The 26,388-nt window shown below is 37.4% G+C and overlaps 1 protein-coding gene and 1 long non-coding RNA gene across 2 annotated transcripts in view; one reads left to right on the top strand and one right to left on the bottom strand.

The window, feature by feature from the left end:
- Nucleotides 1–4,195, top strand: part of LOC120516933 — a 9,297-nt gene extending 5,102 nt beyond the window's left edge. The window contains exon 2 of the long non-coding RNA XR_005630948.1: nucleotides 3,821–4,195. This is a non-coding gene — a long non-coding RNA (uncharacterized LOC120516933). The remainder of the gene's footprint in view (nucleotides 1–3,820) is intronic.
- ttl (tubulin tyrosine ligase) lies at nucleotides 39–26,388 on the bottom strand. The gene is made up of 7 exons (XM_039738953.1): nucleotides 25,732–26,388; nucleotides 22,594–22,672; nucleotides 19,846–20,078; nucleotides 16,367–16,502; nucleotides 12,959–13,228; nucleotides 9,131–9,274; nucleotides 39–3,519 (listed from the first exon to the last, which is right to left on the bottom strand). The coding sequence occupies exons 1-7, from the start codon at nucleotides 25,886–25,888 to the stop codon at nucleotides 3,402–3,404; spliced, it is 1,137 nt and encodes a 378-aa protein (XP_039594887.1). The 5' UTR covers nucleotides 25,889–26,388; the 3' UTR covers nucleotides 39–3,401.

Raw genomic sequence — 26,388 nt, 5'->3', positions numbered from 1 at the left:
GGCATGTCGAAAGTTTGCAGTGACAAATAGAAAAATAAGTCAAGTTAGTTTGGTTTAAATGACAGGCAGATAGATCTATGTTGCCAAGAGGGATGATAGGCAATATAGGTGTAATCCTGAGCTTCTTTTAAATGTGTCCCCAAGAGGCTAGGATGTACGTAACAAAAAGGACTACGTGTGAACAAATCGGACGTTTCACATGGAATCTTTTTAATTTTTATATAAAGTTTGTATGAAATCTGACAATAATTCAATAGAAAATGCAGCTGCAAACTAACGGTAAAGCCAATAAGGAATTTTGCTATTAACTGAAAAGTATACAAAATATTCCTTTTATCTAAAATAAAAAAAAGGCTCTACTTTTTTCCTTACATATTGGTGGTGGCAGATTCTAGACATTCACTTCATAAACCAAATCTACCTGTCAGTGAAAAAGAAAACAGCCTTTAAACATTTTAACTTATTAGCATTTACCTTTGAAAGTATAAATAGAAAAACGCTTACATCGACTTTCAAACCAATCTTTAAATCAACACATCTATCCTTCTGCTTTATAAGAAAACCCCAAATAAATGTACAAATAATAACATTTCTAAAAAAAAGTCACCTAAATATTCTATGAAATTAGACAACATGGTTCTTCAAAAGTATACTTGATCAAACCTAAAAACAATCTCATAAGGTGCTATTCTTTAATGCCTTTCCAGTACTATTATGGCAGGAAAATATTGCAACTATTATTGCTTAAAAACAGGCTTAACAAAACCAACTGAATAACTGGGGAACCAAGCAACACCTTATTAGAATTATAATTCTGACCCTGATTGTGGTCAACTCGTTTGTTTTCTCTATAGTGTGAAGAATACATTTACAGAAAAAAATTTGACTTTTACTTCAGCTTCATTTTTTCAGTTCTGTACGATCTTCTTTTTCTCCAAACGCAGTCACTTTTTCAGAATCAACAAATCTTTTATAATAAAAGCTAATGCATTTTCAAGCACCCTTTAAAATGTATGTATTGTCTAGCAAACAGAAGCAAAAAAATTGTCTTACAAGGAAACAATTTGCTAATGTATTATGCTTAGCTTATCTATAAACTGAAACTTTCCTCAACATGCTGTAGCCTTCTCCTAGGTAAGTTTTTTGGTCCTTCATATATTTATTATAAATAAAAGGCCTGCACTTTCTTAAATAATAAAAAAAACTCTGCAATTGAAATAAAAACAAAAACCAATTTAAATCAAAAATATTTCCTATAGCTCACAATGTCTACAGAATGAGATTTAATTTTAAATTATCAGCTATGGCCTCTAGTCGTGGGGTATGTCAGACATTCTGACCTCGGTTGCCGATCTCCTCACTGAACCACATCGATTTACACAAATATCAAATTACGTGACTCTCTGCTGACCTTCACCCTTTTTTGTGACAGCCAATAGTGTGTTGCTTGATGGAGCCAGTGCCATTACGAATAGCTAACAGCTACTGTGAGTTCAGCCTCAATCTCTACTTTTTTTTTCTTTTTGTATTCTGTTGTGGTACATAAAACATGAGACATCAGACAGACGAGATTCTCTTGTGTTTGTGAGGTCTAAGCACCCACATTTTTTATTCCTCATTGCTATTTTCTATGCATTGTACTTCTGCATGAGCATTAATTTGTTGTCAGCTCTCATGCACACAGAGCCCATCCCTACAAATAAAGGCAAAATCAAACCTGTTTGATTTTATCAGATTTTGTCAGAGCAAGTCATGGACTAATTAGAGCGAGTCGGTGGGTATGTCAGACTAGGTGACGGGTTTCACAGACGCGTACTGCTGGCTGCCTTGGACTCCCTAAAGTCATTTTAATGAAGGCTGCGGACTGAAAATTGCTGGAAAAGGTGCATAATGTAACATGGCCTAGCTAGTAGTTAGCTAGTAACAGATCTGTCCAATGTAAACTTAGAAGAATAAAACGATAAAACATTTAATACGTATTGGCAATACATTGAATTCATCACAAGTTAGAGGTCTTAATTACAGATTTTTTTTTAACTGCAATCAAGGTTCAGCACAATCTACATGTGAACTTCCCTGAAAAGTCTAAGTTATCAGATAATGTGATGGCTCATTGAACATTGATTATCTGCTCAAAATGTGAAAATATATAGCAACATTGATAAAAAAAAAAAAATACCTGTGAAATACAAGTGCTCAAAAAACAAATTACTACATTTAAAAGGGGGTCTATTCTAGGAAATCTCTGTATGTAAGTTTTACTGGGCAATGGATCATTTTATTACTTAACAGCCACTGGATATATTTAAGTAGCGTAATTAAGGCTTTACTAGTCAGGTCGGTCAACATTCAATTAAAATCTTAACATATTAAAATGAATGGTTTTATGCTAGATTATGAAGAATGTTTTAATTATTCTTAATGAGTGTGTATTGTAACATTTAAATCACAGCGACTATGCCATTACTGTACACTGGCAATATGGAACATATATATATTCGGCTTTTATCAAATGGTGAGTAATACTTTGTATTCGTAACAAAGGTAACAGAAATCTAGATATCTTACTGTCCATTCCCTTGTAACAGATGCCAGATTACTTCACCATTAAGGATGTCTGCTGCTAAGTATGGTATGACCAAAACTAAACAAAACAAATTACCAAGTTTAAAGCATGCAGGTTTTACTGAAAGAAATGTCTTTCTGCACTCACCAGGATGCATAAAAATGTTACAATTATAACAATAATTATGCACTTCTACATGTATTTCTTAATAACATGAAACTTTAATCCCTTTTCATAATTTTTTAGATACCACACTAAAAAAAATCTTATATCTTCCATTTGTGTGAAAAGATGTAAGGCACTAAAGTCACAAATGCTGTATGATAAAGTATGCAACCCTCATAACTATGAATGGCAGAGCATCCCAGTGTTCATGATTATGCAACAGCTTGTCATTTGTAGAAGGACAATTGCCAACATGAAGGAAAAAATGCACCCTTGAGTATTTATATCCTGGCAATTCTACCATGTTCCCATAATAGGTTGAGTATTTTCTCCTTGTGTATCTTGCATGTCTTTGGCACCCGTACCACATACCAAAGCATGCTGGTAACCCATCTGAGAACAAAAGTCAAAACCCCACGTCCCAAAAAAATTAATGAATTCCACTTCATCAAGAATTAGAAGTGCAGATGATTGCAGGTCTCTTGAAAATTGTTTTTTTCCCCATCTATTCCTTTCTTGTTGCATCATTCCACATGTTGTTGCCAAAAAATAAAAATAAAACAAAATGAAGAAAATTAAATCCAGCAAAGTAGTAGTCAAATGAAATCTTGGAGAGAATTTTGAAGAAGCAGTCAGATGTGAAACACTTGGGTCTTTCAAATACTGTACATTACAGCTTGATAAATATAGACTGTTGGACAGAAGTTTTTTGAGTAGAATCATTCAAAGGAAATATGGGGGAGATTGCCATATCAATGATACCTTGGCACAGCTCAGGATACAACTTCCTTTAAAAAAGAAAAAGAAAATAAAAATATCAGCATTTATAACCACTAATTTAGCACATCTTACCGAGTACACATCTATAGAATCAGCACACACCTCTTTCTTTACAATGATAATGCTCTAAAAAATTATTTAATACTATAAAAATTATTTCAAGTGATAATGCTGTAAAATTATTTCAATTATATGTGTGATTTGTTTTCTTAAACATGTAAATTTATTGCCATGTCTGGGTTAAAATAAATATTTGTTGTCTTTTTGGTTTATTTATATGTTAATTATGTGTTTCTTTTTTTATCTGAGGTTTTACGTTGCCATTGTTATGTTCCATGTGTTTTGCGGGCGGTGCCCCAAGAGGTGGAAACACCTTCCAGTCACCGGCAGGACCTGCCCTGTGCCCTTAGAAATCCAGAGGCTCTTCTACGGTTCCTGGCAGTTCATTCAAATGCACTTAGAAGCGATGAGTTCTTGTGCTTTTTGTAAATGTTATGTGCCTTGTGATTTTTCTCTGGATATTTTCAACCTTCTGCACTGTGTTTTTGACCTTGCTTTTGGAGTCTGTAATGAGACTTGTTTGGTTTGGATTGCTTTCATGTCACAGACAATTCCATTTTGCTCTATGGAGCATAACTGTGATTGGAATACTTTTTGTGAAGAATAAATCTTTTCTATTTATTATATAAAATAAATCCTTCGATGCAACAAAACGTTTTGGAAGCTTTCGTCTCTCTCACACACACGGCGCTCTCAGCTCTTATACATTTTAATGATTTCCTCACTTTAAGTTCCTAATTAAAGAAGATGTATTATGTCCAAATTTTATTGAAGAATTTCATTATGAAGGGTTATCAACATAAAAAATGAGAGTTTGCTTTATTAGATTCTGGCAATAGTGTGACACATTGAAATGATTCCAGAAACAAAATATCTTCATTTTTAAAAGCTTTAGTAAAATACAGTAAAACAGTTCACCCAATTGGTACTGCAAAGTAAAGTCGTTGTTTAAAGAAAAAAAATCAGTTTATGGCTTTTATCTTGTTTGTTTCTTTAAGTTTGCTCCTATAGCTGAACCAGTTCAAAATGGTCAGAAAACTGTATGCCTGCCCATTTACAAACTAAAAATGGGTTAATCAGTCCATGCTAGCAATGACACCAATTCCAAACTGACTGACATATGATACTTGATATTTTTATTTTTCCATGTCATTTTCTAGCCTGCTTAATCCACACTAGGGTCACATGTGGTTGGAATCTCTCTTAGCTATCATTGGGCGTAAGGCAGGAACACACCTTAGATAGGGTACCAGTCCATTGCAGGATGAACCCACACACCAAACACACCATTAGGGCCAATTTAGTGTCACCCATTCACCTAATCTTGTATGCCTTTAGACATTAAAGGAAAGCTGGAGCACCTGGAGGAAACTCACGCAGACACAGAGAGAACACACAAACTCCATGCACGTAGGACCCAGGACGTGAACCCTGGTCTCCATAATACAAGACAGCAGCAGTGCCAATGTGCCATTGTACTGCCCATATTCATATTTTGTTCATTTTAAAAGTATCCGTTGTTTATTTGTAAATGCTTTCTTATGCTTGCTGCCATTGCCATAACATTTTGATTCATATTATGGACTACACTTATGATTTAGAGATACTGTATGGGCAGTGTTTCATAAGTAGAGAATATTGGACCAGTTTTTGATTTTTCATATTATCATTTTTGTATGTATGGTGTATCAGTGTTCCTTTTTTAAGTAAGGCTGCGTACACATTATTCTGACCCCTCACTTTCCAAAATTTGCTGAATGGATGTTGATTGTCAAATATATTAATTGCAGTCTACAATAACTACTTAGAAGTCAGTTCATTTCCTGTCTTTAGGATATAAATGCCAATACAACTGATGATGTGATGGCTACATAGCTGAAATGTTGCATCTCTAACCTACTTTTCTGTTTTTTTCAACATGTGAACTTCTACCTATTTTTTCGATTTGCTGATACACAGTGATGCAACCTGTTCTGTAATGCTGCTTTGTAGAAGGTAAACGCTGTGCACAAAGTACTGCGAGAAGAGTAACCGTACTGGCCAGATACAAGTAAATGTTTAGTCAATATAAAAGTAAACATACAGCCTGATGAAGAAAATAAGTTTGATAATATTCTAGTCAATAAGAAATATGTTATCCTTTGTGTTAGCAAGAATAAAGCAGGAATAAGACTAGCTCCTGTCCTACCAATAATAATAAGGATAAAAGGTGATATATGCTTTAGTGCATACCAGTTGCTATACTGGAGAAAAAGTAAACATAAAAAGTCAGAATGTTTAGGAAAAGGCAGCAAGGCATTTATAATTAGTAGGAGCAACACAGATATTCAATTCAACAGACCAGTACATAAAGACCACATGTGATCATTTAAAAAACACAAAAGAATTCAACTAAACTACTTACATTTTCTATTAAAACAGTCCCTTACTGAAGTACAAAAATATATGCTCTGTTTTTTCTACATTAGCTTTATTACATTCAATATTAAATACTGCCCTGTAACATGCCCTTTGGGTTAAATCTTATAAAGAAATTTCAAATGGAAATCATTTATCTTACTGAAAAGAAGAAATGTGTTATGCATTTTTATCTTAAGTTCATTATTGCATTCATTGTCTAATAAATATATTCTTTGACTTTGATTAATTATTAAACCAGCCTTATTCCAGGATATGTGTTTTTTTATTTGGTATCATAAAACCTGGATGAATGGTAATAAAAAATAAATAAAAATACCATAGATGAGAGCAAATAAAAATCACATACTTGCATGTACTCTTCATATTTATGAAAAGTCATCATTATCTTGTACATAACATACTAATCAACATAATTCCAGATTTGTAGGATATCATTTCTACAATATACTCCATATGAAGCGGATATATAAAATTAACAGATCATTTTTGCCAATCTTAAATTTTGGTTTTAACAAAACGGCGGTGTATATTTTACTACTTTTACTTATTTTTTTATTTTCTCTATTTACTGGCACATAAAATCACAGTCAATAAGAAAATATTTAAACTTTTTTTACCTTAATATCATATCTGTATTTGTCAATAAAATCAGAATGATTATTTGCATCTATCCAGAATCATGTACCAGTGCATTTCTCATTTTAAAGGAGATGCTTTCACATTTTTAAAACAATATGATAAAAATTCCCAAGTGCTTCACTTATACATCCCTTAATTAACACACTTACTCCTGGGCAGTCAGATGCTAGGCAGGAACTAACCCTGGGTTAGCCTTCAACTGATTGTGGCTCATTTAAAAAATACTTTTTAAAATGAAAATAGCATATTTATCCCAAACATAAAGCAGTGAGCAACAGGACAGAGACTGGAGACATGAAAGAAAAACAATTAGACTAGACACCTTCCACTGGAATGCCAGAAGAACCAGAAATGCAGCGTTCTTTACCTTCCAAAGGCACTGGGTCCCATATAATAATGTACAGTGCATCTGGAAAGTATTCACAGTGCATCACATTTTCCACATTTTGTTATGTTTCAGCCTTATTCCAAAATTGATTAAATTAATTTTTGTCCTCAGAATTCTACACACAACACCCCATAATGACAACGTGAAAAAAGTTTACTTGAGATTTTTGCAAATTTATTCAAAATAAAAAAATTGAGAAAGCACATGTACATAAGTATTCACAGCCTTTGCCATGAAGCTCCAAATTGAGCTCAGGTGCATCCTGTTTCCCCTGATCATCCTTAAGATATTTCTGCAGCTTAATTGGAGTCCACCTGTGGTAAATTCAGTTGATTGGACATGATTTGGAAAGGCACACACCTGTCTATAGAAGGTCCCACAGTTGACAGTTCATGTCAGAGCACAAACCAAGCATGAAGTCAAAGGAACTGTCTGTAGACCTCCGAGACCGGATTGTCTCGAGGCACAAATCTGGAAGGTTCCAGAAAAAATGTCTGCTGCTTTGAAGGTTCCAATGAGCACAGTGGCCTCCATCATCCGTAAGTGGAAGAAGTTCAAAACCACCAGGACTCTTCCTAGAGCTGGCCAGCCATCTAAACTGAGCGATCAGGGGAGAAGGGCCTTAGTCAGGGAGGTGACCAAGAACCCGATGGTCACTCTGTCAGAGCTCCAGAGGTCCTCTGTGGAGAGAGGAGAACCTTCCAGAAGGACAACCATCTCTGCAGCAATCCACCAATCAGGCCTGTATGGTAGAGTGGCCAGACAGAAGCCACTCCTTAGTAAAAGGCACATGGCAGCCCGCCTGGAGTTTGCCAAAAGGCACCTGAAGGACTCTCAGACCATGAGAAACAAAATTCTCTGGTCTGATGAGACAAAGATTGAACTCTTTGGTGTGAATGCCAGGCGTCACATTTGGAGGAAACCAGGCACCGCTTATCACCAGGCCAATACCATCCCTACAGTGAAGCATGGTGGTGGCAGCATCATACTGTGGGGATGTTTTTCAGCAGCAGGAACTGGGAGACTAGTCAGGATAAAGGGAAAGATGACTGCAGCAAAGTACAGAGACATCCTGGATGAAAACCTGCTGCAGAACGCTCTTGACCTCAGACTGGGGTGACGGTTCATCTTTCAGCAGAACGACACTAAGCACACAGCCAAGACATCAAAGGAGTGGCTTCAGGACAACTCTGTGAATGTCCTTGAGTGGCTCAACCAGAGCCCAGACTTGAATCTGATTGAACATCTCTGGAGAGATCTTAAAATGGCTGTGCACCGACGCTTCCCATCCAACCTGATGGAGCTTGAGAGGTTCTGCAAAGAGGAATGGGCGAAACTGGCCAAGGATAGGTGTGCCAAGCTTGTGGCATCATATTCAAAAAGACTTGAGGCTGGAATTACTGCCAAAGGTGCATCGACAAAGTATTGAGCAAAGGCTGTGAATACTCATGTACATGTGATTTCTCAATTTCTTTATTTTTAATAAATTTGCAGAAGCCTCATGTAAACTTTTTTTCACGTTGTCATTATGGGGTGTTGTGTGTAGAATTCTGAGGAAAAAAACTAATTGAATCCATTTTGGAATAAGGCTGTAACATAACAAAATGTGGAAAAAGTGATGCGCTGTGAATACTTTCTGGATGCACTGTAGGTATCATTGGCAACTCAGCACTAAATCTTTAGCATTATAAAAATAAGGACAGCGCTATACTTTTATTTACAATTTCTCACATGGAAAGATTAGGCAGCACCACAAACTAAAGAATATTTGAAGCAGACTAGTTTCCATAGTGTCTAAGCACTTAAATACCAAGGCTGTTCACAGATAATTGCAGAAAACAATACAAATCTACACAAAAATTCAACAATACTAACCTATTCTATGTGTACACTACATAGCATGCCCTTCTTTGTATAGTTCATCCATTCATGTATTTGCAAGGCCACTATTTAATGTTACAGATAAATTAAATTAAGAAAAAATACACAGTTTCGAGACTGCATATATAAAAGCTCTGGTTGTTCACCAGTACTGCCAAATTTTCCATACAACATAAATACAAATATTAGCTGAATGAAAAGCTTCTTAACAGAACTTGATGTGATCTTACTGGGCACATGCTGGAGCTCCATTGATTTCAATCAACCAGACTTTAAGATCTTCATCCACCATGAAGTCAAAACCAAACAACTGAAAGCTCTGATAAGATAATAATTTGGTGCTGATAGCAGGTTCAATACACATGAGACAGCTCCTGCATATAAAGATACAATAAATGTTATCAATGTTTTATCTTCAGTATCACAAGAACATTGTAATTGCAAGCCATTTTAGTTTTTAGCCTGAAACATAGCAAGTTAACAATGAAAATCCAAAATAACTGTCTCATTTCCAATTAGTTCTTTGCTTAAATTCTCAAAAATTGACAGAAAATAAAATACAATTGCATAATAAAAACATTAGAGTTCATCATTTATGTTAATATTTTATTATGTACAGTAAATGCCATGTCTTTCAAAGTGAACATACATAGTGAAATGAAAAATATACGACTACCACCACTGTATACTCTAACAAAAGAATAACTGCAGTTACAAGTAGTGTTCCAGTGTATGTAAAAAAATCTGTACAGAAGATCAGTGTGGACGTAAAACAGCTATAACTTGACCAGTCGGATCAGGAAAAAGATGGTGACTTTAGGGCACTTGTAGTATTGGTGCGGCAGATCAAGAATAGCCTGATGTGTTTATGTGTGTGTTTGTGGGAAGAACAAACGATTCTGATTGGGGTTTGAGCACTACTTTTAGTTTTACCATTTCATGAAAAAGAGATACGACTCTGGAGATTTGCTGGTGAAGATAGTAGGTGGAATGCAGTTTTAAGGAGGACACAAGAAACTAAGAGGAACATAATATGACGGCCAGAATATGATCCAACAGACTCTCATGGTATCTACATCAATGCTTTCCAACTTCTACAAACACATGAAATTTTATTTCACTGTTCACACATTACTTGTTGACTTTAATCTCCCATCTTCTCATCTCAGCACCTACGGGTTCACATGTTTCTTGTTTATTGTGTTTACTTGGAAATATTTTTGTACACCACACTGAATATTTCATAGGAATGCTGTTCATTTTGTTTCCATTAGCTGTTCTAATGGTCTTTCTTGCAGGAAGTCTTTAGCGGTTTATAAATCTAGACTTTTCTATGAATGTCTGAAATGCTAGTTACTTCTTTTATATTTAAGCAACTGCCCTGTAATGCTACAATTCATAATCTACATATTTCTAATATTTGCAATTCTCATTAGCCGTAATTATAACATTTTAAATTTCTAATTATTAGCATTGTGAAAAACACACACCTTTACCAGTCAATGGTAATGCAGTAGGAGTTCATGCCATCTGTTATATTATTAAATACTAGCAACTTGGCGCTACGCTGCGTTGGATGACCACAGTTGAAGGACTCAATCGTAAGGACCTCTCGTCGGGTGTCTCATTGGCCCGCTTTTGCCTCTTTCTTTCGCGATCACGGCGTAATCTGTCTTCTCTCTCTGTAGTGGTTTCAGTTGCCTTTCGTTGTGCGGCAGAGACGCGTCATTGAGCTAATCTGTGTGAATGCTGAGTGTCCGTTTCTTGCGAGTGACTGTAATGCCTTTGCCTCTTCGCTTTGTGATCACGCTGTAATGTGTCCTCTCTCGCAACAGCAGGTTTAGTTGTGTTTCGTTTCGGCATTGTTCCGTAAGGTCTCCTCCGTACAAGTGCATATGGGTAGCTGAAGACGGAAAGGCATAGTGAAACACACGAATTGGTGACCAGGGGAACCATCCGACTCAGACGCGGGGCTCGAAATACTCAAGTGCACATGTTATTTATTATTTAATTTTTTTTTGTTATGAACTTCCCCAAAAGAGTTGATCCCTGTAAATAGTTAATAGTATATGAACAATATAATCTGTTGTAGTACGGGCGTTAATTAGCGTCACACCTCATAACCTGCATACACCACGTGTTTGGCTGTAACGCCAGAAGCGCGGTGGACGCTGTAAGGGTAGGTTGTGGTTTCTGTTTCTTTCGTGATTTTTTTATTTCATTTTATTGATTATTTAATAGGCAGAGGGGAGAAGACGTTAATGTGACGCTCTGTCCATTTCTTTACTTTTGTTTTGAAAAGATTTTTGGGAACAGGAAAAATAAAAGCAAAGGGGAAAGAACGGAGGGGGGTAAGCAGGAATTCTGAGAGGGGACAGACTGGGGCTTTTCTACGGGGCGGCTACGCGGACTCGGACACGGCGCTGGCCTTTTATTATATAGAATAATGGATTATGAAAGTGCTTCTTGACAATCTTACTTAATACAAAGTTGGCTGTGACTGTAAAGAACAATGCAAGAATGCAATGCTACCTGTAGGTAGCAGCACCAGTGTGATAAATGATTTTCTTCAGCAAGATGCTGAAGTTTCTCCTCTCCTAATTTAAGGTAATTAAGCACATTGTGACTGTACCTGGAGCAGTTGTTACCAATGTCCTCTTGGTGCTTTGTATGCATGCCAATCATCTACACATCACCTTGTGCATAGATGTCTAAAACACAGTTTGAGGCATCCTGTCGAATCACTTACACCATTATGAACAGTTCTTCATATTCAACTGCCTTGGCTACACCAAACATGCTTGAGCTATCAAAGGCAGCATTTCCTTAACAATGTGTGTATGTCTTACACACCTCAATCTGCTGCTTTTCACATTGTATATATGGCATGTGGTAAAGACAGAAAATCTTCTTCAGAGTTCAAGCCTGCCTTTCAGAAGGGCAACTGGCTAGTGTGTGTGCAGTAGACCCCCCCCCTTTCCTCCCATTTTGTATTTTCTGGAGAGTTCAGAGAAATGGTCAAAATCAATATCGTTTGGCACCAGTAATTTCACAGTAACACCCCGAGAGAAGCTAAAGGCAGCATCTGAATGGCTTATTAACTCTGACCCTATATATTCTATCAGTGCTCACTACCTTAGATTTTGTCTTTCCAAGAAGCACCCAAGGCAGTAAGAAATGAGTGGAGGCAGGAAATCTAAAACCTGTGCAAGTCCGATTAGTAGTATCCATAATATTTAGCATACTATTTCTGAAATACAACCTGGTTATATTGTTATTTTTTTCCCCACAGTGAAGTATTTGACGAAGTAGTCTTCAACCTCTTATGCAAAACTACAGTATGTGCACAATGTGCATAGAAAATATTTACTTACAAAAAGAACAATCAAATGCATATTAGTTAAAACTGTATAGCTACCATTCTCTACTATAAAACATTTAGTCAGTGTATCTGGAAAAATATTACACATCATGGTACAATGTCAAAGGATACAATAAAATTAAAAAATAGTATTTTATTTAACACTCGCCGTCCCCTGCGTGTCCGCTCACCTAGTAGTGAAACAGGACAGTAAGGAGGGCCCTGCCCAGCTCCCCACTCCTGACGTCATGCAGCTTCTGTCTCAGATTAGCACACATATATCACTCCTGCAAGTGAACTATGATTCTTAGCGCGATGAGAGAAGTCGCAAAATCAACTGGAATGTTCAAGATAGATAGATAGGGCACTATGTGATTGATACATAGATAGACAGATAAATTCTTTATTAATCCCAAGGGGAAATTCACAAAGCTAATTACAGAAAAAAAAAACCCCGATCTAAATCCGTAAAGTAGTTCTCTTGTTTGCTAGCTAAGCAGAAGTAAGGGACATGCCCGAGGCTAGCACGTGTGTGATAACATATACTGTATTAAGTACTTTAAAGGCTATGTCAAAATGGAAAAAAAATCTTATCTGTTCCAATTTTAATATATTACGTCACATTTTACAACAGGATTAGTGATAAATAGCAATCAGTTTACAGTACAACTATTTGTAAGATGCATTCAAACATTACCTTACTATTTGTTTGATCTGAGGTAAAATGCTGCTTTCCAACGACGTATTGCAGGAACACTGCAGGTATTGTGCAAATTCATCGAAAAATATTTCATTGCCTTCTTCATATTTCCCAAAATTTCTGGAGTGTTCTTTCTGGATACAGTGATTTGTCAGGTGACTGGTTTTGTCATTAAAGTCAGAACTGTTATATGGTTCCGAGGATGTCCGCAATACACCCTCTTTATAGAGGTAGATACTGTACTGATGATCCACAAGCACCCAGCTTCTGCAAAAGAAAGGAAAGAAATGACTGGTTTCCCTTTTCAAGTTTATAATAATTTATATTTTTTGCATAAGTAGGTCATTTAGTTTATTGCCTTGGAACCCATATGTTTTTACTCACCTCTTTTAGAACCAAATCATAATTTAAATTCATTACATTTTAAAATATAAACTAAGGTATAGGTCTATGTTCTAATTAATACTGTATAACATAATATTTGCAAACATACTTAATCCACTGCAGGGTGGTAAGGGAATAGAGCCAATCCTGTCAGCACTGGATGCAAGGCAAGAAGCAGCCCTAGAAATGGTGCCAGTCCATCACCTACATATTTACTCACACAGGGCCAATTCAACTCTAAATACACAATGACAAGACACATTGCAAGATCCATGTACCAGCAGCACTTACTCATTATACTATCACATTTGCGGAGTGGATAACAATAGAACAGAATTTCTGACTGCAGTGAATCAAAACTGGCACACCAATATTTCTTTATCAGACAACAGAAAGTCGTCTTCTTCCTCCGGCTGCTCCGGTTAGGGGTTGCCACACCAGATCTTTTTCCATATCTTCCTGTCCTCATCATCTTGCTCTGTCACACCCACCTCCTACATGTCTTCTGTTACTACATCCATAAACTTTTTCTTAGGCCTTTCTCTTTTCCTCTTGCCACTTTTCACAATACAGCAGCAAGCTGTAACTTAATTCCCAATAATCTTCCCATTGGTTTGAAATTAACACAGCACTTAACTACAGGAGAATTAAAGTACAGTACATGGTTTAAATTTTGGAAGAAGGAGAGCATACAGTGAAAGAAAAGAAGTGTTCACTGGATCAGTCTTATCAGCAAAGGTCCACTTCCAGTGCTGACAAGTTGATTCTAACATTTACAATAATAAAATAAATTATCTAATAACTTTGGACCTGTAATAAAAATGGTAAAAAAATAAATAGCAATGCAAGTATGGAACCAAAGATAAAGTAAAAATAAGGCAGAGGAGGATGGAACGTGTAACTTGCTAAATGGCACCATACACAATACTTCTGTTTACTGAAGGGAAAAACAAAGACATATCTGCAAAAATAACTACACAAAACATTCCTCCTAAAGTTTTGTGGCGGGCAGCCGAGACACCCCATCTACATATGATCCAGGGGAGCAACCATGGGCTTCTTAGTACCTCCCCAGGGATGCTTGGTGGCAGCCTCCCTGGCTGACGATGGTGCCTCAGTTTCCTGCAGAGCTCCATGGGAGATGGAGTTCTCCACAGTCCTGTTGGGATCTGGGGTGGCTGCCAGGAGGTGCTGCATGGGTCCCTGAGCCGACCTGGACATTGTGGACAACTCTACAGCCTCGCCCGGAAGTGCAATCAGAAGCAGGTGATCAAGCACCAGCAGCACTTTGGGTGGGCTATAAAAAGGGCCAGCAACCACCACTCAGCGGCCAGAATCGGGAGGAAGAGGACGAGGTTGCCAGGGAGGAGTGGTGGTGCCAAACGGGAGTTTTTTTCTTGTACTTAGTACTTGGGACTGTGTTGTGGCTGGGGGTCACGGGGAAGACATGTCCTCCAGCTGAAAAACATGAAAGTCTTTTGTTGTGTTTTACACTTGCATCAATGTCAAGTCTGTGCCGGATCAGGCGCTATACAGACAGTGCCATAAATACACAGTATGTTACTCTGTAAAGCTGATTTAAAAGTTTTGGATGTCATACGAGCATTTACATTACATTTACAAGTAATGATAAAGATAAAATAATAAAAGTAGCAGATACTTTTATCTAAAGCTACTTACACAAGAGGTTGAAATAATCAAGTAAACATCACTCTGGGGGTCTACTTGGAACAAGCGCTATAGGCACGGTTACACAACTGACCATGACAGAGCATAGAACAATACAAGCTAGTCCCAAGAATCAATGAAACCATTATCAATTAGCGAGAAATTCAAATTCCAAACATAGTGTATCGTGTATCTTTGGATTAGGCTCCTATCATCTGCATTGCAATTAAGTTTAGAACAAATACGAACATGCAACTCTACTCTTTTTTCAGCCCTTAAATTAAAAAGAAAATTTAATAAAGGATGGGAAAGAAAAATCATACAATCCTAGTATGAATGACACTTTGTACAGCTAGCCAGATTTTTTCATTCTAACATATTGCTTGATCCTTTTCCCTCGTTCTAGTTCAGTCTAGAGCACCCAATGCATTAGTCATTCTGCACAGTTAATTGTGCGCTAAACCAGTGAAAGGCAACCTTTTTCGAATTGCGGTGCACTAAGTCCAAAAATTTTCTTTCGCGGCGCACCTGAGGGACTGACGGTAAATAAAGTCGTGACGACACAATCTATGGACAATCGCCAATAAAAACAGTTAATTTTACAAGTTTGAAAGACATTTTATTAATAAAGGAATCAAAGGATAAATCTTAAATTTAATTAATGTGAACGTTGAGATTGTTTTTCAGCACATACGAGATTGATGCGAGGATCAATTTTCGAAAGACAGACGCGCATTTCCTTGTCGATCATTTGAAGTCTCTCGCGTTTCTTAGACTTCATTTCCGTAAGTGTTCCGTTATCTGTTTTTCCAACATAAAATATTTTTTTTAAAAACATTATCTTTTTAATCAACCAAAAGTTCAAATACACTAAAAATTTTGAATATTTTACAAAAGTTTTCGCGGCGCCCCTACAAAGTTCCGCGGCGCACTCCGGTTACCCGACAATGCGCTAAACAAAAGACAATGTTTTAAACACACCCAGATTTTCCATGGAATAAATCTGTTTTTCATATACTGTATTTCTGAACTTGTAAACTAAGACGGTGATCACTATAAACAGCTGGTATGTAATTTTTTCTTTCTATTCGGTGACTTTATATTTTTGCATCTACATCAATTACAAATAAAGTTAGTCTTCAGTGATTAGGACAGAAAAAGAAAAAAAACTAGAAAGACAAAATGGATGAAAGTTGTAACATAAAATACACCCTTCATTACGATTTAGAACGAGAATAGGTTTTTCATGTAGAAACACTATACTTGCATAAAGAAGAATAATAAAATACGTTAAAACAGAAAGCAATGCATTTTTATATAATAAAGAGTAGTACAATAAAAGCGAAATCCTACCTAATATCAAATTTCCGGTGGCCTGGTTCTAACAAAAGAGGTCTTTCCAAATATTTTTGAATAACATGAACCTGACCTTGATTGTCAATAAACTCCAGCAGTTCGTTGGCATCAGAAGAAATTACTATTCCAGCACCTGCAATATAAAAAAATAACAAAAAGGAAATGCATTATTAATGCTGAAATCGTAATCTGTAATCACAAAGAAAAGCAAAATAAAAAATAGCAGTTGTAAACAAATGTGAACTTGAAAAAATACATTTGACAAAACATGAATAACAGTTCACTTTGGAATGAATACTCTACCCAGAAATGAGATGTTACTTACCCTGTGTAGTCTGGTAAAAGATAGCTGAGAAAATTGTTGATCTTATGTTTTCGTGAAGAACAAGAGTTCACTATAGAATAGAACGTAATGGTGACCAACTCAGGACAATGCTAAATGATGCACACGAAAAAAAAAAAAATCTACATAACATGTGTTGCATAATCGATATGTCCGCTATCCAACTATATGTTCAAAATGTGCAAAACACATTCATTTTGTCACTAAAGTATTATTAAATGTTACTTTAGACAAAATTAGCGTACTTCATAAAGAGGAAACACATTCCCAAAATACTGCATTTCTGAACGGAAGGCAGGAATCTTGACCAGTGAATGAGAGGAAGAGGCAAATGTATTCATACTGTCAATAATGTAATTTGCAGGAATCAGCCAGACTTGTTCCTCATACAAGAATAAATTATTATTACTTTGAATCAGATACCTATAGTAAATCGACCCATCTTAATTCTTGATAACCTGGGAGTTAAAAGACCAGCTGCTCTCTACAACATGTAAAAATGTGGGGAAAAAAATGTCAGTTAATTGCCAACACTTACACTCCTCATGTCTACGTAATTACTTATAAAACACGGTTGTCAAGAAAGAAACTAATCTGGCATTCAGAGCAAACACCTAAGTGATAAGTGAGCTAAAAATAAAAACCAATGCAAAATGTGTGAAATTAGTCAGGGCTTTTGACCATATGACACAGTTTCAGGCAAAGGCTTTATTTATTTGTACTGTCACACATGTGCACCTTTGGGACAGCTTAAAGGCTCTGGTGGTGGTAATTCAATGCCAGTCTACAAGGTGGCAGTGTATACTAACTAACATTTCTTCTCTTCCTCCTTCTACAGACCAAATGATTGACAGCCTGACCATCTCTGACATCACTTCTGGACCTGCCTCTTCTTGTCTGGCCTGCACTTAACAGGAAGTGTCATCATTTTTGTCAGTCTGGTCTTAGCCTCGTGTCCTGACAGACATGCTTTTTTTTTGTTGTTAAGCCCTTAAAACTTTGCCTTTATAATATATGGGGTCACGGTGTTGCCCGAAATGTTTTTCATTTGTCTTGTCTCTTTTTACAGTATGTAGCAATAAATTGACACTTGGAGGCATTCCTGTTGGGGGTTCCTTAATATTTAATTTGATACTGTATGACACAAAACAGTTTTAAAGATCCGGATGGGAGGATGCAGAACTAAGGTTAATTATGTGTTTGTGCGTAAAGGAGGGAGATAAAACCCGTGAAACTTGCCCAAGGTAAGCATTAGGCCTCACTGCAATAAGCTTTTCAAACTTCCCCCACAAATTCCTCTGCTGTGAAATGGAGAACTTTAATAAAGTAAAAAAGTAAAGCTAAACATAGGTGCGCCAACAGTAACATACATACCACTATTAATTATCTCCCAAATGAAAATACACTTTTAAGATTTATTTTTCTTTGTTATCAAAGAGAATGGCTATATTCTTTCCATTGATTTCATAGCTATACAAAAATCTCAAAAAAGTATTTCAATGTACAGTATATAAAATGTTAAGGGTTGTTGGCCTTCCACACAAAGACTTCTGCACCCCTTGCCTTTAAAGCTTGATCTCATTTGACCGCTTTTTTCATGACACACACACACACACACAACACGACCTATGATTTTGTCATCTGAGCAATGTGTGCATCACCAGCCAAGTAATGCATGGCTGTGTGCGTGCTTGACACAGCTGACACGAAAACCATGACCAAGCGAGGTCCCCACATGTCTGACATGAAAACAGAAAGGGAGGTGTAGGCACACAACATTGCAAACAGGAACAGAAACTCTGGCGCCATCAACAGAAAGGCAGAGCAGCACATTCACAAACAACTCGGTGAAACGCATTGCACGGGCCACTTTAAAAAGGCAAGGTGATGTAGCCCAAGTTCAGCATATGAACTTCACTGAAAAACAGAGTGATAAATACCATAAGGCTGAGAAGACGAACTAAAAGCAAGACCGTCAGGGACAGTGAAGTACATTCCACATGCCATTGGCACGCAAACACGACAGCTACCCAAATACCATGGGTCCCCATCTCTGTTCCTGGAGCACTACTGTGGCTGCAGGTTTTCATTCTAACCCTTTTCTTATTTAGTGGCCAGTTATGTTGAAAATTTATTTTCTCTTCATTTTAATTGAAGCAATTCAAATGACTGAATCTTAAAAAAATAACCAACTTTTTCCTTAAATGACACCCAAATAGAAATGAGCCAGCAGATAACCAGCTAAGTCGGGGCTTTCACTCCAACCAGTTTCTTACTTAGAAGTCAATTCTTGCTGTTAATTAAATCCATTATTAAATTCCAGTCTTGTTGGTGCTCCCATTCTGCCACAGCAGACATTTCCAAAACTGTCGATTTTCCTTTTTTCTAAGGACACTGTCAAAATGTTAGTGGACCAGAGTAGATCAGCATTACTGAGACCTTGGCCTTGCTTCATTTTCAGATATCGTATGATCAACACTGGTTGCTGGTCATATGTTGGCTCATTTTGTAACTCATTATTGTTTGGCTGCTAATTAAGGAAAAATAAGTAAAGGGTCTGAGTCTTAAATTGCAAGTCAGTTATATTTAAGGCCAAAGAGTTAATTAGTAGTAAAAACTGGTCACTATTTAAGAAAAGGGTTAGAATGAAAACTTGCTGTCACGTTGGTCCTCCAATGTTTAGTGTACTGCAGGACATCCTGTAAGAGATCAGCATGAATGCTTTATGAAATTTTGATTATGTGTACACAATATGGCACCTAAACAGCAGTCCGTTAAATCAATTAACAAGTTACAAAGCTAAAGTTTCAGGGCGGGAATAACAACATGCAAATACAACCAAAATGTAACGTTTAGAGGCAGTAAGGAGTACCTGTAACTACTCAGTAAACTGATGGTAAAAATGACAAAGAGGGTGAGGCCACTTCTTGGTGAATGACCACAACTGATGAGCTTCATAAGCACCAGTGAAGAACTTACTGAAATGCTGTTGCAGAGTATACTGTATGGAGGAGAATGTATTCTTGCAGTTATCAGAGTGAGCTTACACTACATGTTTGACATTAATGTGTAGTAAGCCTGCTTTCTAGACATTTGGCATTTTCAACATCCAGCTTCTCAAAAGCTTCTTTACCTTTGGCGCCAGCAGAAGATTTGGCAATCCACACAGTCCCTTCATTGTTCTCTTTTCTTCGATGGTAGGATGAAAGGAACACTTCACGTTCATCAGTCTTTGGATTGCTCTTCATATGGTTGATTCCATTTGTTGCTGGAGCCACAGGGGTGTTGAGATTTGTGGGATATATTATATATGATTCAGGAAACCAGCTGCAGGACTCGGAGAGTTCTGGGCATGTCTTTATAAATCTGTAGATAACAATATTTTGAGCAGCATTGTTTTGTTTGTATTAAAAGCAGTTTATTATCCCCTAATGTAATATTTTTTACTTGAGCAGGTATTTCTCTTTGGACTTGCTGATGCCAAATCAATTTTATTTTGCCCAGAGCAACTTAACAATCTGCACTGCATATTAGACTTTAATTCCATTTCTGAAAATAGCAAACAAACACCAATGTATTATAATCATCTAGCATATTCTATGTATAAGGTCCCGCTACTGCAATGGACAAAGTATATATCGCCCTTTTAAGATTATAAACTTGGCTAAAGTTTTTTTAAACATCCAGACACATGTAAAATTGTAGTTACCTACAACATATCTTAAAAAGTTAAACTGTCTCACTAAAACTACATGTGTATACTCTTGTTTCAAGGCATACAATGTTCTATGAAAGAGATCTAAAATTGATTTTAAACATGCTTTCTGTGGTCACAGATTTGTAAATTTGTTTTGCAGCAACACATTAGTGCGGACACCAAAAAACTAAAATTTCCACACTTAATTTCAAAACATTACAATATTTCATCAAAACCTTAACCTACAGAAAACATTGTACACACAGCTTATCATTTCTTTGTGTTTTTTGTTTTCATCAGTTACATTAATAATACGAAATTCCAAAATTATAAGTTCAAGTTACCGGATTTGTTGTCAATATTTTTACAAGAACAATAATGAAGGCTTAACATCTTTTTTTGCCTCTGTTTTTACTATAAAGAAATCATTAACTGTGTAAACCTACTGTCAGATAAATTCCAAGTTTTAACATTTGTAATTGTTGATAATCTCATACAGAAACTGATTAAACAGTGCATCACTGGGAGTACGGTGGTGGTGATTATCTATCTGGTACTATAAACTTTTTTTTTTAATACAATTAATACAATATTCCAGGTCATTGAACGAGATTACCTTTATTTTGATGGATGACCTTGGCAAATTCAAACTATCTGACCGTGTTTATTAGAATTATAAAACCTCTCAAAATGTCCCCATCCATCCATCCATTTTCCAACCCGCCGAATCCAAATACAGGGTCACGGGGGTCTGCTGGAGCCAATCCCAGCCAACACAGGGCACAAGGCAGGAACCAATCTGGGCAGGGTGCCAACCCACCACAGGACACACACAAACACACCCACACACCAAGCACACACTAGGGCCAATTTAGAATCGCCAATCCACCTAACCGGCATGTCTTTGGAGTGTGGGAGGAAACCGGAGCGCCCGGAGGAAACCCACGCAGACACGGGGAGAACATGCAAACTCCACGCAGGGAGGACCTGGGAAGCGAACCCGGGTCTCCTAACTGCGAGGCAGCAGCGCTACCACTGCGCCACCGTGCCGCCCTCTCAAAATGTGTTTACCTTCATCTTTTAGGGAAAACATAAGTGACACAGTGACTGCAGCGTAGTATCCATTCTGCCAGACAGGTTTGAAAATGCATGCAAACAACGTCGACTGTATGCATCTTTTCCCATGGTACAGATTTTAAGAATGAATAATGATTTAAAAGGATGGCTCTGTAGCATTGTAGTTCGAGATAGAAGGCCTCATGGCCCTAGAGACTAGCGTTCAAATCCTAATCCTACTATGTGTTCTCTCCTAGTACACCAAATATCATCCATACCCCAAAGATGTGCAGGATAACTGGAATAGTAACAGTAAGTGCCTGAATGACTCTGCAGGGTCAGTTACTGCTTCGTCTCCAATGCTGCTGCAACATACTATCACCAAAGCCTATACTATAATAAACTTGTTCAGAAAAATAGTGAGCATTTACTTATTTGAGCGACACCTTTATCCAAGGTAACTTGCAACATTTACGATACAAGTGGTTACATTACTTTTGGTTTTCCAGTTGGAGCCCAGGCAGGTCCAGCGAGTTGCTCAGGGTCACACAGTGTCAGTAGCGGGATCTGAATCCACAACCTCACGGTTTGAAGTCCAAAGCCTTAACCACTACACCACAATGTTGGCCTTTAATTTTTGTATTAAGCAAACAAAAGATTAGGAGGTGACATAATTGAAATGTGTTTACAATTGTAAAAGAAATTGGTACAGTAGATCCCAGTAGTTACTTTAAAATAAATTCTGCAACAAGACTACAGGGACACAGTTGTAAACTTGTTAAAAGACAGATTTTGTACAAACCTTAGAAAGTTTTTCTTCATGCAAAGAACCACAAATACTTGGAATAAACTACCAAGGAGCATGATGGACAGCAGCACTTTGGAGACCTTCAAATATTGATTTGATGTTATTTTGGGAAATCTAGGTGAATAGGATGGACAAGCTTCTTGGGCTGAATGGCCTGTTCTCGTCACAGTTTTCTAATGTTTATAGATTTTTGGCAGATAAAGTAAAAGTAAACTCTTATTGTGTATCCCCTAACCTTATTTCAGCTATTCAGTCATTAATCTTGCTAGTCCTTATCAATTAAAAACATAAAGGTCAATTTTAGCAATAGCGGTACATACTTGACTAATGAAGCTTTCCGGCACAACTTGTCTGCCCCTCTGTAATAGTTCACAAGCTGCATTAACCCTGGCTCATGACCTAAAAGTGGGGAAAAAAGAAAAGTTATTTTAAAATATTCACTTGATGGAACACTACATAAGATGATAAGTTGCTAATCAATAACCAATGACACTACATGATCTTCTTCCGCCTTTATTGCGGTATGTTAGTCCCATCCTGTCATCACAAGCAGGTGGCTCATTTTACTCAGGCACAAGTATTAAGTCACTTTTCATAACCGACACTAATAATTTGTATTTAATAATAATAATGTTATATTTTTGTATATTGCACAATTGTCATATGCTGTCTTTATCTTTATTGTACTATTTTTATTTTTCTTGTTGTACTGAACATGCCAATGACATAAGAATTTCCCTTGGGATGAATAAAGTTCTTATCTTATCTTGCATAGTACACCAAGTTAAGAATGGCATGTTAAATTGTGAATAGAATATAAACTTTCCTGACTGAAAAAAAGTTACTACATATTCTGCAGGACAGTAAACCATAAGATAGCGGGTTCAAGTCCCATCACTGGGTTACTAAATGACTCTGGCGAAGTCACTTAATCCACCAAACTTCAGTAGTAGTAGTAGTGGCGGTGGTAGTGTCATGTGTACAGAGTACAGTGAAAATCTTACTTGCATGTAGGAAACATGCAAACAACAACATTATTTATTTAGAAGATGTCTTTATCTAAGGCACCTTACAAAGCAAGTTATACTACAAGAATGAGTTGAAGGTGCAATCACAAAAGCAACAGAGTACAAGATAGAAAACTGTGCCAGAGGGAGTAGTAGTACTAGTGTGTAATTATACAGTACATGCTGCTACACTGAGATGAGAATCAGTCTCCCAACAGCAGGTATCTGGCAGAAGACAGACTAAGTAGTTCCAAAATATTTATCGAAAAGCTGCATTTTCAAAAGAAATCTAAAGAATTAGTAAATTGAGTGCAGTTCAAATAGACAAAAGGAGATCATTCCACAGCTTTGGAGTAAGAGTGAATAATTGACCAATCTTGGCATGTCTGGCCAACAGGCAGAGGTAGAACACAGACGTCTTGAAGGGGACACATGGAAAGACCAAAGACTGGAGACACGGAGGAGCAGAACTATTCAGACAACTACAAGTCAAGGGAAGATTTTTGAACTGGACCCTTGCAGCCACCAGTCAAGCAGCTGACCTCTGGAGGAGCTGAAGAGGTCTAAGAGCAGTTGATGGAAGCCCCACCAGCAGAAAGTTATGAAAGGCTTTCAAGTGAATGCTTAGCAAAAAAGACACTTTAAATCTACATGAGATTGAAGAGCAAAGTCGCTATACCGAATTATTCTCTCAGATTAGCTCATTATGTTCTGCCAATTGTTATTATGCATTTAGAGTATATGATACTCTAGCGAGACAACATCTGGAGTACTGTGTGCAGTTCTGGTCACAGCACTACAAAGAAGACAAAGCAGCAGCAACGGTATAAGAAAGACATCACAGCACTAGAAGCTGAGCAGAGGAGATCAACCAAGTGCATCCCAGGACTTAAGAACATGTTATGCTCTGACAGACTCTGAGAATTAAACCTGTTTAGTCTCAAGCTGAGGAGACTGCATGGGGACCTAATCCAGGTCTTCAAAACTCTCAAAGGCATTGATGAAGTAGATCCAGTAGAGTTCATTCAACCTAATAGTGTAGTTAGGATATAGCAGGTTGGATAATGGATAGATGGGCTTCATTGGAAATTAAGAGGAAGAGCATTTAGGACTGAAGCCAGGAAGTACTTCTTTGTCCAAAGAGTTTTGGGAATCTGGAACAAACTACTGAGACACGAAGTTGAAACAGAAACTTTGAGAAACTTTTAAGAAGAATCTGAATGAGATATGGGGACAGCTTAGCTATTAGCTAAACAAACGCGCTTGATGGACTGAACGGTCTCCTCTTGTTTGTCAAATTTCCTATGTCCATGTTTGTTACATTTCTGTGTATGGGAAGAAATGGTGAATTGGAATGAGGGTTGTGTATGGTTTCAGGATTCTCATCTTAACATATTCCTCCTATACACAGAAATCAATGGGAATGGCATTTTACATCATTTGACACTGCCAGTTTTTTCTGATCATAATATACATTGAGAGAAGTTCACAAATTACAGTACTATTGCATCAAATTTTTGTCAGCTGTTCTGAGGAGACATGCCAGTAAAAATGTCATTGTACTACATACTTGACAATAATCTTGACTTGACATAAATAGGCTCCTGATACTCCATTAGTCTAGTGTGCAGTGCAAGCAGAATGTCTAATCTTAGGTTTAACAGAAGTTGTTGTTGCCCACTGTTACTCTTCTGTGGAATTGTGTTCTGTTTACAGTGATTCCAGCGTCCTTTGCCATGACATTAACATCAGGATAGCTTGGAAGAGCCACCTGTGTTACCATTGACTGTTGTATCCCAATTTAGAAATCACCTTAATTTCTAGTGTCCGAAAGCAAAGGAGTCTTAGATATTTCTGAACAATGCTATCTTAAAAACTAAGTGAAACAGAACTTGACAAACTGAAATAAGTTCAATAGCCTTTGGGGGTTTGTTAGTGCAACCGTTTGGCATCAATGGTAATTAGTGCAACAATTCCACAATTGCAGTTGGTGCCAGTAAAAGGGGAAATCACTGATTTAAAATGTCACAACTTAAGTGAGTTTACGCCAGCAGCAAGCTCGGTAGTTTTGGGGCATTCCTGGCAACATCATGGTAGTTTACTGGAAATGTTGTTCAGCCGAGGTTAACTAGAAAAATGATTTAAAAAAAAATACAAAGAACAGAAGCCTACAGGATCCCTAAATAACGGATCTGTTAAGGACACCAGTCAAATCAGGTTAACTGGGGATGTGTTTGGATGGCCTCTGAAGACAATGGCAGTGTCACGTGAGCAAACCCCACCCTAGTTTACAAGATGCAGAAACATCCGTTTTAAGGCATCGATTCACGTTAATATTTTGAAAGCAATGTTACAATTACAACTAAAATAAATCAAATGAAATGCATGGTTCTGTTACTGCTTTTCTTTCCGGTTTTCAATTCTGACAGTCAAGAGCCACTGGCTACTCACCAAGCCTTCCAAAGGGTAGCCGGTTCCTTTCTCCCAGCATTAAATTAAATCTGGGATTGTCGCGTTTTAATTTCCTCCATTGTCCGGTGGAGAGCAGCATTTTGGAAACTTCGGCATACACGCTGCTATTTTCGTCTCTGGTGACGAAAGTGTACATGGTGGCACCGGCGCTTAACAACACAAAGCCGGCTAAACGCGCCTCCTCCTCCTCCACGAGTGGAGCTCCAGTCTGCTGCCGCTGTGACCGCCGACTCCGCTCTGACTCATCAGTACCGCTGCACCCGCGGCGCGCTCGTTATACGCCGGGAGGACAGCAAGTTATTTAAAGGAAACTCTTGACCACTCGCTTATGGTGCGCGACGAAACGAAAGCACATTGACGATTTGCCGCCCAACGAAGATCTCGGTCTGACGCTTTTCTGTTTCTGAAGTCTTGGAAACATTTCCCCAGCTATTACAACTATTTTAATCCACAAGCTTCTACTAAACAGATCCACAGATAGTAAATGCACCAAAGTTCAGCTGTCTTTATCAGTTTCTGTCCGTTCTCGGTTTCTCCGATAGCCACTACAGAACCCAAACCGGTGTCCTTTTTATTTTATTTTGCTTTATTCCTGCTTGCAGCTGTCAACGCCAGTCTGCGATCGCATCTTAATTA

The sequence above is a fragment of the Polypterus senegalus genome, chromosome 16 (assembly GCF_016835505.1).
Source record: "Polypterus senegalus isolate Bchr_013 chromosome 16, ASM1683550v1, whole genome shotgun sequence".
Taxonomy (NCBI): domain Eukaryota; kingdom Metazoa; phylum Chordata; class Cladistia; order Polypteriformes; family Polypteridae; genus Polypterus; species Polypterus senegalus.
Note: the sequence above shows the minus strand (reverse complement) of the source record. Positions and strands in the feature narration are given on the sequence as shown.

Coding starts and splice junctions, on each gene's coding strand:
- ttl (XM_039738953.1), bottom strand. CDS start 25,888: ATGTACACTTTCGTCACCAGAGACGAAAATAGCAGCGTGTATGCCGAA. Junction 22,673..25,731: donor GCTACCCTTTGGAAGGCTTG/GTGAGTAGCCAG, acceptor CCCCACTTTTAG/GTCATGAGCCAGGGTTAATG. Junction 3,520..9,130: donor GGAGCTCCAGCATGTGCCCA/GTAAGATCACAT, acceptor TCTTTTTTAAAG/GAAGTTGTATCCTGAGCTGT.